Source organism: Callithrix jacchus, chromosome 17, assembly GCF_049354715.1.
Source record: "Callithrix jacchus isolate 240 chromosome 17, calJac240_pri, whole genome shotgun sequence".
Taxonomy (NCBI): domain Eukaryota; kingdom Metazoa; phylum Chordata; class Mammalia; order Primates; family Cebidae; genus Callithrix; species Callithrix jacchus.
The window spans coordinates 78,286,791-78,301,048 of record NC_133518.1 but is presented as its reverse complement, the minus strand read 5'-3'; the positions used below and the strand labels follow the sequence as shown (position 1 = coordinate 78,301,048).

The 14,258-nt window shown below is 45.1% G+C and overlaps 1 protein-coding gene across 6 annotated transcripts; it reads right to left on the bottom strand.

Annotated features, from left to right (window-relative positions):
• Positions 1-1,982: 1,982 nt before the first annotated feature.
• On the bottom strand, positions 1,983-13,770 carry ZNF620 (zinc finger protein 620). Of its 6 annotated transcripts, none has more exons than XM_054247096.2 (5): positions 13,615-13,770; positions 13,113-13,159; positions 7,843-7,969; positions 6,935-7,048; positions 1,983-5,185 (listed from the first exon to the last, which is right to left on the bottom strand). In XM_054247096.2, the coding sequence occupies exons 2-5, from the start codon at positions 13,134-13,136 to the stop codon at positions 4,182-4,184; spliced, it is 1,269 nt and encodes a 422-aa protein (XP_054103071.1). In that variant the 5' UTR covers positions 13,137-13,159; positions 13,615-13,770; the 3' UTR covers positions 1,983-4,181. The 6 variants fall into 6 exon arrangements, with proteins under 6 accessions (XP_054103071.1, XP_035133737.1, XP_035133735.1 ...); XM_035277846.3 differs by lacking the exon at positions 13,615-13,770 and adding an exon at positions 13,478-13,558; XM_035277844.3 differs by lacking the exon at positions 13,615-13,770 and adding an exon at positions 13,346-13,445.
• Between the last annotated feature and the right edge of the window lie 488 nt (positions 13,771-14,258).

The window sequence follows — 14,258 nt, the reverse complement described above, 5'->3', positions numbered from 1 at the left end:
TGGCCAAAATGGTGAAACCCTGTCTCTACTAAAAATACAAAAATTAGCTGGGTGTGGTGGCATGCGCCTGTAGTTCCAGCTACTTGGGGGGCTGAAGCAGGAGAATCACTTGATCCAGGAGGCAGAGGTTGTAGTGAGCTGAGATGGCGCCACTGCACTCCAACCTGGCGACAGAGTGAGACTCAAAAAAAAAAAAAACCCTTCTGGGAGGTGTTTTGTGGAAATGGAAAAACGGATTCTGATGTTCATATGGAAATGCAAAAGACCTCTAATGGCCAAAACACTCTGACAAAGAGCAAAGTTGGAGAGCTAACACTATATGACTTTAACCCTTATCAGATCACTACAGTAATGAAGGCAGTGCCTTAATGGCATCAAGACAGACATACAGATCAATGGAATGGAAGAGAATCTAGAAGTAGATCCACACATATATGGACATCTGATTCACAACAATGGTACAAAGGCAATTTGGTGGAATAACTTTTTCAAAAAATGGTGTTACAGGCCAGGCATCAGTGGCATAGACTTGTAATCCCAGCTACTCAGGAGGCTGAGGCAGGAGGATCATTTGCGACCAGGAATTCAAGGGTACAGTACACTGTAATCATGCCTGTGCATAGCACTGCACTTCAGCAACATAGTGAGACCCATCTCTAAAAAAAGAAAAAGTGATGCTACAATAGGATACTTATATGAAGAAAAAAAAATTAGATCCATGCCTCAGACAAAAATTAACTTTTAATAGATGATAGAATTAAATGTAAAGCCTAAAACTATAAAACTTCTGGCCAGACACGGTGGCTCACGCCTGTAATCCCAGCACTTTGGGAAGCAAGGCAGGCGGATCACTTGACGTCAGGAGTTCAAGACCAGCCTGGTCAACATGGTGAAACCCCATCTCTACTAAAAATACGAAAATTAGCCAGGTGTGGTGACATGTGCCTGTCATCCCAGCTACTCAGGAGGCTGAGGCAGGAGAATCACTTGAACCTGAGAGGTAGAGGTTGCAGTGAGCAACCTCCAGAGTTGCTCTATAGTGCACCACTGCACTCAAGCCTGGGCAACAGAGTGCGTCTCTGTTAAAATAAACAAACAAAAACTATAAAACTTCTAAAAGGAAAACAGGGGAAAAAAAAACTTTGCAAATTTAGGTAAAGCAAAATGTCTTAGAGTTGACACTGAAACCATGATCCATTAAAAAAACAGGCTAGGCACGGTAGCTCACATCTGTAATTCCAGCACTTTGGGAGGTCAAGGCAGGAGGTTCGCTTGAGCCCAGGAGTTCGAAGCCAGCCTGTGCAACATAGTGAGACCCCATCTCTATTTAAAAATAAATAAAATAAATTGGATTTCATGCCTGCTAATGTCTTCTGTTCTTTAAAAGACACTGTCATTATGCACACCTGTAATCCCAGCCACTCATGAGGCTGAGGTGGGAGAATCACTTGAACCTGGGAGGCAGGGTTTGCAGTAAGCCAAGACGGTGCTACTGCTCTCCAGCCTGGATAACAGGAACACAAATAAGCACATTATTCATTAGAGAAATGCAAACTAAAACCACAATGGGATAGCATTTAACAATTAGAATAGCTAAATTATTGAAAACTGACATCAAGTGTAGGCACTGATGTATTGGAAGTACAATTCTCATACAATGCAAGTGGACATGTACAATGGCACAACCTCTTTCGTAAAACAGTTTTGAAGATTCTCAAAAAGTAAAATAGGGCATCGTGGTGCACATCTGTAGTCCCAGCTACTTAGAGTAGGACAGGAAGAATGAGCCAGGATACCCTGAGCCCAGGAGTTTGAGTCCAGTCTGGGCAAGAAAGCAAGAACCACCTCACCTCTAAAAAATAGAAATGTAATAAAAGTGTAAACGTTTAATATACACTAATCTACTGAATGACCTATCCACTGCACTCCTGGTATCGAGACAAATGAAAGCATATATTCTTACAAACACACGGACACAAATGTTCATAGCAGCTTTATCTGTAATAGCCCAAAACTAGAAACAACCCAAATGGCCCTCAACAGGTCAATGAATAAACAAATTATGGCATATCCATACAGTGGAATACTTCTCAGCAATAAAAAGGAATGAACTATATATATGCAACAACATGTGTGAATCTCAAAGTAATTATGCTGAGTGAAAGACACCAGACCAAAAAATAAATGGAAATTAATCCATGTGACAGAAAGCAGCCAGTGGTTGCCTGAGAAGGGCCAAGAGGAAGGAATTATGGAGGGGCACAAGCAAAGTTTTGGGGTGGTGGCTGTTTATTATCTTGACTGTGGTAACTGTTTCACCAGTATATTGATAAGCCAAAACTTATCAATAGGATTATAATAGGTAATACTTTGTTCTCTCTTCTTTTGAGATGGAGTCTCGCTTCGTCACCCAGGCTAGAGTGCACTGGTGCCATCTCAGCTCACTGCAACCTCCGCCTCCTGGGTTCAAGTGATTCTCCAGCCTCAGCCTCCCAAGTATGGGACTACAGGTGCGCACCACCACACCCAGCTAACTTTTTGTATTTTTAGTATAGACAGGGTTTCACCATATTAGCCAGGATAGTCTTGATCTCCTGACCTCGTGATCCACCTGCCTCAGCCTCCCAAAGTGCTGGAATTACAGGCGTGAGCCACCACGCCCAGCCAATAATAGGTAAAAGTTTTATTATATATAGCTACTGTTTGAAGCACTTCTACACGTATTAAAGCATTTAATCCCCAACACAAACCTATGAGGTAGATTAACTGTCATCCTATTTTACAGATAAGGAAGCTAGTGCACAGTTAGCTGGCAGCTGGAGGGGAGGCCAAAACCAAATACATTTACATATTCTCTCATTTCCACGATAACAGCAATAATGATAGGTTCTTCCATGATCATAAAAAATAACTAGATGAAGTTGTAAGAAAATGCTTCCTGCTTTGAGGTCACTTGAAAGAGCAATGAGAAGAGTAAATTTAAGACAAACGGTGCCTTACGCCTGACTCAAAGAGTACATACAACCTAACTTCTGCAAAGGCACAGACGACAACTGACTAGTGAAGACAAACTGAAGAGTAAGTTGGGTGGGTGGACGCTGCACCTGAGGTAGGTCTCTGGAACTCTGCACACTACTAGGAATGTCTTCCATGATGCATATGGCTCCACATGGACAGACCCCTCTGTTTTTGAATTTAGGAGACTTCTGATATATGGACTGTAATAGGGTATCCACATATCTCTTTTTATTGACTGGTTTACTCCTTGTGTAGTGTTGCACATATGAGAAAGGATGCATGAGAGATAAAGGTTTCAGATCTAAAGGGTCTCAAAGGCCTTTATTCTATACTTATACTTCAGAGTATAGAATTTCAGGGGAAAATATTTTCCATCAGAAGTCTGAAGGTATACACATTGTCTGTCACCTGACTTTCAAGGTTGCTGTTGAGAAATCTGATGACATTTTCATTTCTGATCTTTTGTTTTCCTTCTCTAGAAACTCTTTAGGGTCTCATTTTTTTTTCTCCATGATCCTCTTCTTCAAACTTGGTGTTTTCATAATTCACAGCAACTTTCCTTAATGTAAGTTTCCCCTGAATCCATCTTGCTGGCCACCCAGCATATCTTTTAAATCTGGAAACTTGCATTTCCTTTTATGTTTCTAAGTTTGGGGTTTTTTTGTTTTTTGTTTTTTTGGTCTTCTTTAATCATAAAGAGACTTCATGTTGGGGAAACAGGTTCAAAAAACTTGAGGAAGATTTCATGATGGAAGCCAAGTGTCCACCCAGGAAGGGCAGTAGGGACACTGATAAAGAGCATGAAAATAAAGAGAAAACAGCCGGGCGCAGTGGCTCATACCTGTAATCCCAGCACTTTGGGAGGCCAAGGTAGGCAGATCACAAGGTCAGGAGATCAAGAACATCCTGGCCAACATGGTGAAACCTCATCTCTACTAAAATACAAAAAATTAGCCAGGCATGGTGGTGCAAGCCTGTAGTCCCAGCTTACTCAGGAGAGTGAGGAAGGGGAATCACTTGAACCTGGGAGACGGAGGTTGCAGTGAGCCAAGAATGCACCACAGCACTCCAGCCTGCCAAAAGAGCAAGACTCTGTCTCAAAAAAATATAAAGAAAATAAAGAGAAAAAAGGAGAGACACAGTGTGCCTAACGATGAATAGCCCTATGCTTGAATAGGTGTCTTCTGAGTGTGTAGTTTCTGATGCAGAATGAATCTTCCACACCAGCTGAAGTTTTTACCACACACTTTACACTCATAAGGTTTCTCACCAGTGTGAACTCGCTGGTGCTGAACCAGGGTTATTTTCTGATTGAATGCCTTCCCACACTCCTTACATTCAAAGGGCTTCTCCCCAGTGTGAATTCGCTGATGCTGAGTCAAGGCTGTGTTTGAGCTTAATCGTTTTCCACACTCTTTACATTCAAATGGTTTCTCCCCAGTGTGCATTCGCTGATGGACAGTGAAACTCGAGCTGCAACTGAAAGTTTTCCAACATTCATGACATTCATAGAGCTTCTCCCCAGTGTGGAACCTCTGGTGCTGGAGGAAGACCGAGCTGCTACTGAAGGCCCGGCCGCACTCCTTACATTCATAGGGCTTTTCTCCAGTGTGGATTCTCTGGTGCTGAATCAAGGCTGTGTCTGAACTTAAACCTTTTCCACATTCTTTACATTTAAATGGTTTCTTGCCAGTGTGAATTATCTGATGCCGAATAAGTAATGAATTATATCTGAAGTCTTTTCCACAATCTTTGCATTCAAAAGACCTTTCACCAGTGTGACATTTCTGATGTTGGTGGAAGTCTGCCATTCGAATGAAATATCTGCCACATTTCCCACATTCATAAGCTATCTGACCACTAGGAACTGTCTTATTCGCAGTGAGTTGTGTGCTGATGCTGATATTTTTTCCTACTTTCTCAGACTTCTCTCCATTCTTGACCACACAGGCCTCATGGTGCCTGGCTGAGGTATCTGTGAAATGTCTCCTCTTTGACGTTGTCTTAATTATCCAGTGACCTTGGGGCTGCTCTGGGCTGCTCCCAAAGTTAAAGTGCTGGGAAACAGTCCCTGGCAGCCCCTCCACCATCGGTCTGAAGGAGTCTGTTTCTCTGGACATGTGCTCCTTTGGAGTTAATCCTCCCTTCTCAGTTCTCATCTTATCCCCTATCACCAAAAGAAAATACAAGTGTCAGTCCCTGATCACACACACACACACACACACACACACACACACATATCTGTGCTGAAAAGGAAACAGAATCAAGTGGTTCTAACTTGCCCTGAGTATATGGATATTTCCTGATATGCTCACAAGATGGCTGCCTAAATCACAACACACCAGAGCCTCACGAAGGGCATGAAGACTCTGTGAAGGAGGCGGCAAGGCCCGGAGGCATTCCCACAAACAGTGTGAACACCAGCAAACTGCAAAGGCTGTTCATGAGGGCAGAAAGACTAAGAGGAAAGTGAATGAGGTGGATAAAGATGCAAACATGGAAAAGGAACAGATGAAAATCCCTGAGTGAGAGGCAGGCTGCAGAGATTGGAGAAGGGCCGGCTGAGCAGCTCAAGTACTGCAGCAGGTCCACAGGCTGAGACTCCTTAAGAGATGCTTGCGAGGGGACACCACCCACGTCACCATCGTGAAAAGGGAGCTCATCTCTACCATCAAGCCGGCTCTAGTAAAGCAGCAGGCTCCTAGGCAGTGGCTGAGGACGGCAGGCATGGCAACCACCACAGCATCCAGAAGGAGAAAGGAAGGCTTGGAGGCTTGCCTTAAACCAAAGAGCACTGGAAACGTGAAGAACTCTTCCAAACATGAACGTAGGTCCCAAAGAGGGCCTGGTACCGACGCTTGCCATTTTTCCTAAAAGGTCCCATAGGTTGCACATTTGTTTAGTACAACAATTTGAGATGTGAACTACTAAACTCACGTGATAATAAGGGAAAACCAAAGAGAAATATTCTCTCAACTATCGAAACCTTTTGCAGACTAATAAAATCTTCAGCCTGCATGTGTTCACAAAAAATTGTTCAGAAAATATTTTTACTCAGATGACCTAGGGTACTGAGGTCAAATCCAGAAAGGTACAACTTTCGATCAAGACTTGGAGTGTATCAGTAACGGGCATTCTCTGCAGAAGAGCACAGAAAATTTTCACTGGCAGAGAAGGGGTGAAGCAGAGTAAGAAAGATTTAAAAACATACTATGCTGTTATTTTTATTTATTTATTTTTGAGATAGAGTCTCCCTATGTCACCCAGGCTGGAATGCAGTGGCACAATCACAGCTCACTGCACCCTCCACCTCTTGGTTGAAGCTATTCTCATGCCTCCGTATCCCGAGTAGCTGGGACTACAGGCTCACACCACCACACCCAGCTAATTTTTTATTTTCTTTCTTTTTTTTTTTTCAAGGCAGAGTCTCGCTCTGTCGCTCAGGCCGGAGTGCAGTGGTGCAATCACAGCTCTCTGCAAACTCCACCCCCAGGTTCAAGCGATTCTCCTGCCTCAGCCTCCTGAGTAGCTAGGATTACAGGCATGTACGACCACGTCTGTGCTAATATTCTGCATTTTTAGTAGAGACGGGGTTTCACCATGTTGGCCAGGCTGGTCTCGAACCCCTGACCTCAGCTGATCCACCCACCTCAGCCTCCCAAAGTGCTGGGATTACAGGCTTGAGCCACTGCGCCCGGCCCCAGGCAAAGGAATCTTACAGTCATTCCCGGCTTAAAAGAGACTGGCCCTTCCCCAGCGGAGGTAGGCTACCACCATGAACCCAGAGAACCACATGCAATGATTTCACAGCAACAGAAACAGTCTCCGAAGAGAAGAAACGCTTCTTGCACAATGAAGTGTGAAAACAAGAAAGCAAGCCAAGCAAAAAAGGCAGCTAGTGGGTCCTCATGCTCACCTGGACAGACACCTCTGAGAGCCTCCCTGCCCACAGGTTCCCAGGGATCGAGGCCCCATGGCCGCTCCCCTTGCTCCAGCTGGGAGACCAGAACAGGCGTGGTGAATGGAAATGCTGCTCAGGTAGAAAGAAACAAGAAAAGGTCAAGGGATCAGAAAGCAGGTTCCTCTCACAGCCCCCTTTATCTTTCTCTGCTGAGCCAAGTAGTGGGAGACGATGTGAGGGAGGGAGAAACTTAATCTATGCTGCTGGAGGACAGAAATTTCCCACAGAGTGGGCAGAGTCCCAGAATAATCCCATGCTTACATAAGGGAATCTCAAGTTTTATTCAGAGAACTTGGAAGACAGAGACAGGGGGCTTTGCTGTGCTTCCAAGAGCTCCTTTACCTCCGATGTTTGGGGTACAGTCCCTCTCAGGGATGGAGGGACAGCTGATTTCACCACCTGGGAACACAGAGCTCTCTCCACCCAGTAACCTCCGTGCAGCTCGGCCTTCAGGGCAACAGGGAGTTATTAGAAACCCCACAAAATTATTGGGCCAGGAGCGGTGGCTCATGCCTGTAATCCCAGCACTTTGGGAGGGTGAGGCAGGAGGATCACTTGAGGCCAGGAGTTTGAGACCAGCCTGGCCAACATGGAGAAGCCCTGTCTCTACTAAAAATATACAAATTAGCCAGGTGAGGTGGTACTGCCTGTAATCCCAGCTACTTGGGAGACTGAGGCAGGAGAATTGCTTGAACCTGGCAGGTGGAGGCTGCAATGAGTTCAGATCATGCCACTGTACTCCAGCCTGAGTGACAGAGCAAGACTCTTGTCCCCCCACCAAAAAAAGATACCCCACAAAGTTCTAAGGAATAAAGAAGCCAAAATGCTCAAAGGGCAGAGGCCACAAATAAGAGAAGTCTTACCCAGGGAAGCCACATTTGCATAATTCTCCAGCATCACCTCCCTGTACAGGGCCCTCTGCACAGGGTCCAGGCTGGTCCATTCATTCTGGGTGAAGTACACAGCCACATCCTCAAAGGTCACTGGTTCCTAAAACAACAGGTTCCTGCTCAAACCCTGCGTCAGAGGGCCAGGCTAAGTAGCGGGGCAGAGACCTACGGGGTCTAGTGGTAATGTCAAGAAGAGTGACCCAGCACTCCACCAGAGGCCTGCCCGCAGCTATCTGTGCTGGCACCAATAGGGGAACCAAAGGTCACTGCACCCCTTTGTGGTCATCCCCAGCACACAGCTCTGTTTTCACCTGCTGATCTCTGCTTGCTTCCACTGTGCCCTGCTCTGTATGCCCATCTGTTCCTCTGGGCTCCTTTCCCCAGTGTGAGTTTTGTGTGCATACGCACAGGGAACATCTGTATAAACATAGTGAATAACACTTTCATACTGATCTCCACTCTCTCCCTGACCCCAATAAAGTGACAGTAACAGCAGCCCAAGAGAAGAGTCAAAGCAGGCTGGGCACAGTGACTCACACCTGTAACCCTAGCACTTTGGGAGGCCAAGGCAGGTGGATGGCTTGAGAACAGAGCCTGGCCACGTGGCCAACAGGGTGAAACCTCGTCTCTACAAAAAATACAAAAGTTTGCCAGATGTGGTGGTGCATGCCTGTAGTCCCAGCTACCTGGGAGGCTGAGATGGGAGGATCACCCGAGCTTGGGGAGGTCGAGTTTGCAGTAAACTGTGATTGCACCACTGTACTCCAGCCTTGGAGACAGAGTGAGACCCTGTCTCAAAAAAAAAAGAAAGAAAAAAGAGAGATAGAGAAGGGTCAAAGCCAACTAGAGATATAAACAGAATTTTAGAAGGCAGAAAAAGAATGAACGATAAATAGATTAGAAAAGTAGACAAAGATGAAACTCAACTTCTGGCAGAAGGGAAGGCCCAATTCAAACCACAGAACCAAGGATGGGCTAAGGGTTTTGTAAATGTGCACTGTTCTTTGTAACTTAGTAAAATATTATGTCTGCTTAAAAGCAACATAGAGAAGAAGGCCCAACCAAGTACTTGGGACAATGAATGAAAAATGTCTACACAAAGCCATGTAACTGAGAAGGCTCAGAAAAATGAGAATACAAACAGATCCTACAGGCTTTCAGAGAAGGAAAAACAACATACACATGAAGACAGGGAAGCCGAGATGGCAACAGATTAAACAGCAAAAGTAAAAGGGCAATGTTTTTTGAAAATCAGGCCAGGTGCGGTGGCTCACCCCTATAATCCCAGAAACTTGGGAGGCCAAGGTGGGCAGATTGCTTCAGCTCAGAAGTTTGAGACCAGCCTGGGCAATATGGTGAAACACCATCTCTACAAAAAAATACAAAAATTAGCCATGTCAGAGGGTGCTCCCAGCTACTCAGGAGGCTGAGGTGGGATGATCAGCTGAGGCTAGGGAGGTTGAGGACTCAGGAGCCTGAGGTGGGAGGAGCAGCTGAGGCTAGGGAGGTTGAGGCTGCAGAGAGCCGTGATCGCGCTACTGTACTCCAGCCTGGGTGACAGTGGGGCTGTCTCAAAAAAAAAAAAAACAAAAACGTACTAAGGGAAAACTTCCAGTTCTTATCTAGGTGGAATCATGGGGGGCTGAACTTTCCCTCCTGCCTGAAACGAAATAAACAGACAATTTATATACAACAATAATTTTGAAGATATCATGCAAAAAACAACAACAATCTCTGAGAAACAGGGAAAAAAAGAGGTGAGCCCTATAATTCCCTAGGCTACTACCTTTAGAAGTTTCCAGGCTGCAACACAGGAAAAGGGAACCGAGGCAGAACCTGGCAGATTTCCTGGTAGAGTTCAAAGAAACCAAGGCAGCTTGAGTTTATAGGACAGAATGCCAGAGAGGAAAGGGCTGCATAGAGATGGAATCTCAATTATCTGCGGAAGATTCCTTTAGAGTATTCAACACATACACATCAGCACATAGGTGTGAGAAAACTAACCAAGGCCAGAGAAAGTATCATTTGGAAAGGCTGAAAAGAACAATGTCTGATATTTACACATCATTAATCCTATGGAAAATGGAAAAAAAAGAGACAGGCCCCGGTGGCTCACAACTTTTGGGAGGCCTAAGGTGGGCAGATCACTTGAGGCCAAGAGTTCGAGACCAGCCTGGCCAACATGGTGATATCCCATCTCTACTAAAAATACAAAAAATTTGCCGGGCATCATGGTACGTGCCTGTACTCCCAGCTACTTGGGAGGCTGAGGCATAAGAATTGCTTGAACCCGGGAAGTGGAAATTGCAATGAGCGGAGATCACGCTATTGCACTCCAGCCTGGGTGACAGAGTAACCGTCTCAAACAAAAGGAAAAAAAAAGAAAGAAAATGGAAAAACAGGATCAAAGGGGAAAAAAGAACACACGGGACCATTGGAAAACAAGTAGAAAGAGGACAGGCTCAAATCTAGCCGCATCAATAATTGCCTCAAATGTAAATTAACATCCCAAACATTGTCATATTGTACTTAAAAAAAAAATAAGAACCTACTATCTGTCACCTTCAAGAAATGCACATTAAATGTAAAGACAGGGATACATTAAAAGCAAAAGGATAGGAAAAGATATACCACGACAATATTAATCAAAAGAAAACTCTAAGGCCAGGCATGGTGGCTCATGCCTGTAATCCCAGCACTTTGGGAGGTGGAGGCAGGAGAATGGTTTGCATTCAGGAGTTTGAGACCAGGCTGGGCAACACAGTGAGACCTTGTCTCTAGGAAAAGTAAGTTAGCCAAGCACGGTGGTCTGTAACATAGTCTCAAGTCCTTGGGAGGCTGAGGTGGGAGGATCACTTGAGCCCAGGAGGACCAGGCTGCAGTGGGCGTGAGCTGTGATTGTACCACTGCACTCAGCCTGGGAGACAGAATAAGACTGTCTCAAAAAAAAAAGAAGCTGTGGTGGCTAAATTCATATAAGACAATGTAGATAGGTAGATAGCCCATATTCTGGGCCATAAAAGAAAGCTCGATAAAATCAAAATGATTTAAGTCATACAAAGTATGTTTTCTGACTATAATGCAGTTAAATCTGATATAATAGAAAGAGCCCTGGAAAATCCCCTCATATTCGGAAAATCCCCTCATATTCGGAAACTCAGGAAAACCCTCCCATAAGGGAATATACGAAGGATTTTGAACTGAATGAAAATATAAACAACATGTACTAGAATTTGTGGGATAATGCTGATAATGCTAATGCGGTGCTTGGGAGGAAATTTATAGCATTAAATGCTTATTTTACAAAACAAAAGAAGAAAGATCTCAAATCTGTGACTTCAGCTTCCCTCTAAAAGCTAAAAAAAACGAATAGCAAATTTAACACAAAATAAGTGTAAAAGCAATAAAGATCAAAGTGAAAACTAATAGAAAAGTAATGCAACCAGAAGCTATTTCTTTTTTTTTTTTTTTTTTTTTTTTTTTTTTTTTGAGACGGAGTTTCGCTCTTGTTACCCAGGCTGGAGTGCAATGGCGCGATCTCGGCTCACCGCAACCTCCGCCCCCTGGGTTCAGGCAATTCTCCTGCCTCAGCCTCCTGAGTAGCTGGGATTACAGGCACGCGCCACCGTGCCCAGCTAACTTTTTGTAATTTTTAGTAGAGACGGGGTTTCACCATGTTGACCAGGATGGTCTCGATCTGTTGACCTCGTGATCCACCCGCCTCGGCCTCCCAAAGTGCTGGGATTACAGGCTTGAGCCACCGCGCCCGGCCCAGAAGCTATTTCTTAAAGAAAAATCAACAGAATTTATAAACCTCTAGCCAGACTGACCAGAAAAACAGAGAGAATTCACAACACACCAATATTAGTAATAAAAGAAGTGACATCACTGTAGATAATAAAAGATAAGGACATATTACGTGCAACTTTATGTGAATAATTTCTACAACTTAGATAAAATGTGTAAGTTCCTTGAAAGGTACAAGTTACCAAAACTCCTTTGAGCTGGGCATAGTGATGCATGCCTGTAGTCCCAGGTACCTGGGAGGCTGAGTGGGGAGGATCACTTGAACCCAGGAATTTGAAGCCAGCCTGAGCAACACAGAGAAAATCGTGCCAAAAAATAAATAAGTAAATAAAAATAGATAGATAGCCAAAGCAGCCACTACCAAAGGACCCAAAATGGTCCTTACAAATCTTATCAGAAAGAAAACTCCATGCCTAGATAGCTTCACTGGTGAATTCTACCAAACATTTAAGGAATAGAAGTAATCAACTCTATATAAATTCTTCCAAAATATTAAAGAGGAGGGAATATTTATCATTCTATGGAACAAAGACATTACAAGAAAAGAAATCTGCAAATCAATACCTCATAAACATAGATGCAGAAAGTCTAAATAAAATGTTAACAAATCAAATTCAAGATATACTAATAGAATAACACATCATAAAGAAGTTGGTTTTATCTCAACGCAGAGTTGGTTTGATATTTGAAAGAAAAATATAATTCACCACATTAATCAACTAAGAGAAAAACCACATGATTATCTAAAAAGACACAGAAAAAGCATTTGTCAAAATCCAACAACCATTCCTACAAAAACTCTCACCAAACTAGGAATAAGAGGGAATGTCCTCCACCTGATAATGGGCATGTACAAAAAAAAAACACGAAACCCACAGTGAACATCAGTCTTCAGGGTGAAAGACTGAATGCTTTCATTTTTAAAAGATATTTGGTGTCACCACTTCTGTTCTAGAATTGCATGACGCTTCTAGCCAGTGCAGTGAGGCAAGACAAATAAAATAAAAGGCATCCAGACTGGAAAGAAAGGGGTAAAACTATCTTTACTCTTAGATGACCTATGTAGAAAACCCAACGGAATCTACAAAACAGTTACTAGGATTGCTTTACGGGAGATGTAAATACTTCTCCAAGCCTGCGGATAGGAGTGAAAGGGTCTTTACTGTAGGTAATAATGCAAATTTCCACATTTCAGAAGTTTTGTTTTTTTTTTAAGCTGGCTCAACTGCCAAATCCCAACCAACCGCCCCCCCAACACACACACACACTAGTTTTGCAGTTTTAATTTGAGCATTCTCGCCTCTCCATCGCTTTCATGGTGACAGATGCACAATGGAAGCCACTGGCCTACACAACTCAAGATCTGAATGCAGAGGTGACACCTGCTCTCTCTTGACATCAAAGGGGTGGGAGGGAGGGAGAGGAGGCTCACTCACCTGGCGCCAAGCGGTCTGGAGCATGGCTGGCGTCCCAGCTCCACACACTGCCTCGGGGGTCGGAGAAGTGACAATGAAGAGAAAATAAGCGCCGGTGAGATTGAGGCTGCCTCGCACCCGGCAAATGCGCTCTGTGCGACTTGGGCCCCTCTCCGTTCCGCCACCCCCTCACCCCAAAAGCACAGGGGTTGGAAAACCTGGCAGAACCTGCCCCAAAGAAAGCAATCGGCTACCCGGCCCGCGAGCCTCTTCCGCTCGGACCGCGAACCCCCCGCGGTGCAGGCGCAGAGAGAGCGTGGGAATGCCACCCGCCGCCGGCACCGGGGGGAGCCTGGGGCCCTCCGCCGGAAGTGCGTTTTCCATACCCGTCCTCTCTAGGAACCTGGGAAGTTGCCGGTCTCTGTGATTCCCTACCGCGGCCGCCACTGCCAGCGTCCCTCCTCCCTGAGACAGCACGGGGCAGAGCGGGCGGTCCCAGGCACGGGTCCTGCAGCGCCCACACCTGGTAGCTCCTTTGGGGCATGACGTCCGGCCAGCTCAGGCCACAGAATGGTTACGATCCCGGGTATTTTTCATGGTTATCCGGCATTTGCCACTCTGGGTGTTCTTCCAGGTAATGAAAGGACCACTGCTCCTTCCACGTGCGCCAGAGCTGTCTGGATTCTGTGGCTGCGCTGCAGTGGGAAGAGTGAGCGTGGGAAAAGTCGGGCCCATCACTCAGAAGGCCTAATGTGTATGGACTGCTAGGTCCAGAAACCTAGCTGCAAGTTTCTTCGCCCCCGTTTCCTTGTCTGTTAAATGGGTATGATGGTGGTACCGACCTCAAAAGGCTGTCCAGGTTTCATTCATTAAATGAGTTAACTGATAGGCAAATCATTTACAGTTGTGCCTGGCACATAAGAAGTGCTGTTCATTCCCCGGCATCTCCAAAACAGCCAACTTCCACTTGGGCCGGGCGCGGTGGCTCACACCAGTAATCCCAGCACTTTGGGAGGCCGAGGCGGGTGGATCACGAGGTCAAAAGATCGAGACCATCCTGGTCAACATGGTGAAACCCCGTCTCTACTAAAAATACAAAAAATTAGCTGGGCACGGTGGCGCGTGCCTGTAATCCCAGCTACTCAGGAGGCTGAGGCAGGAGAATTG

Excerpts from the sequence above, each read along its gene's own strand:
- ZNF620 (XM_054247096.2), bottom strand. The coding sequence starts at position 13,136 with ATGCTCCAGACCGCTTGGCGCCAG. Across the intron at positions 7,049-7,842 it reads TGCAAATGTGGCTTCCCTGG|CATTTCCATTCACCACGCCT; the intron begins GTAAGACTTCTC and ends CTACCTGAGCAG. Across the intron at positions 5,186-6,934 it reads TCTCAGAGGTGTCTGTCCAG|GGGATAAGATGAGAACTGAG; the intron begins GTGAGCATGAGG and ends TTTTGGTGATAG.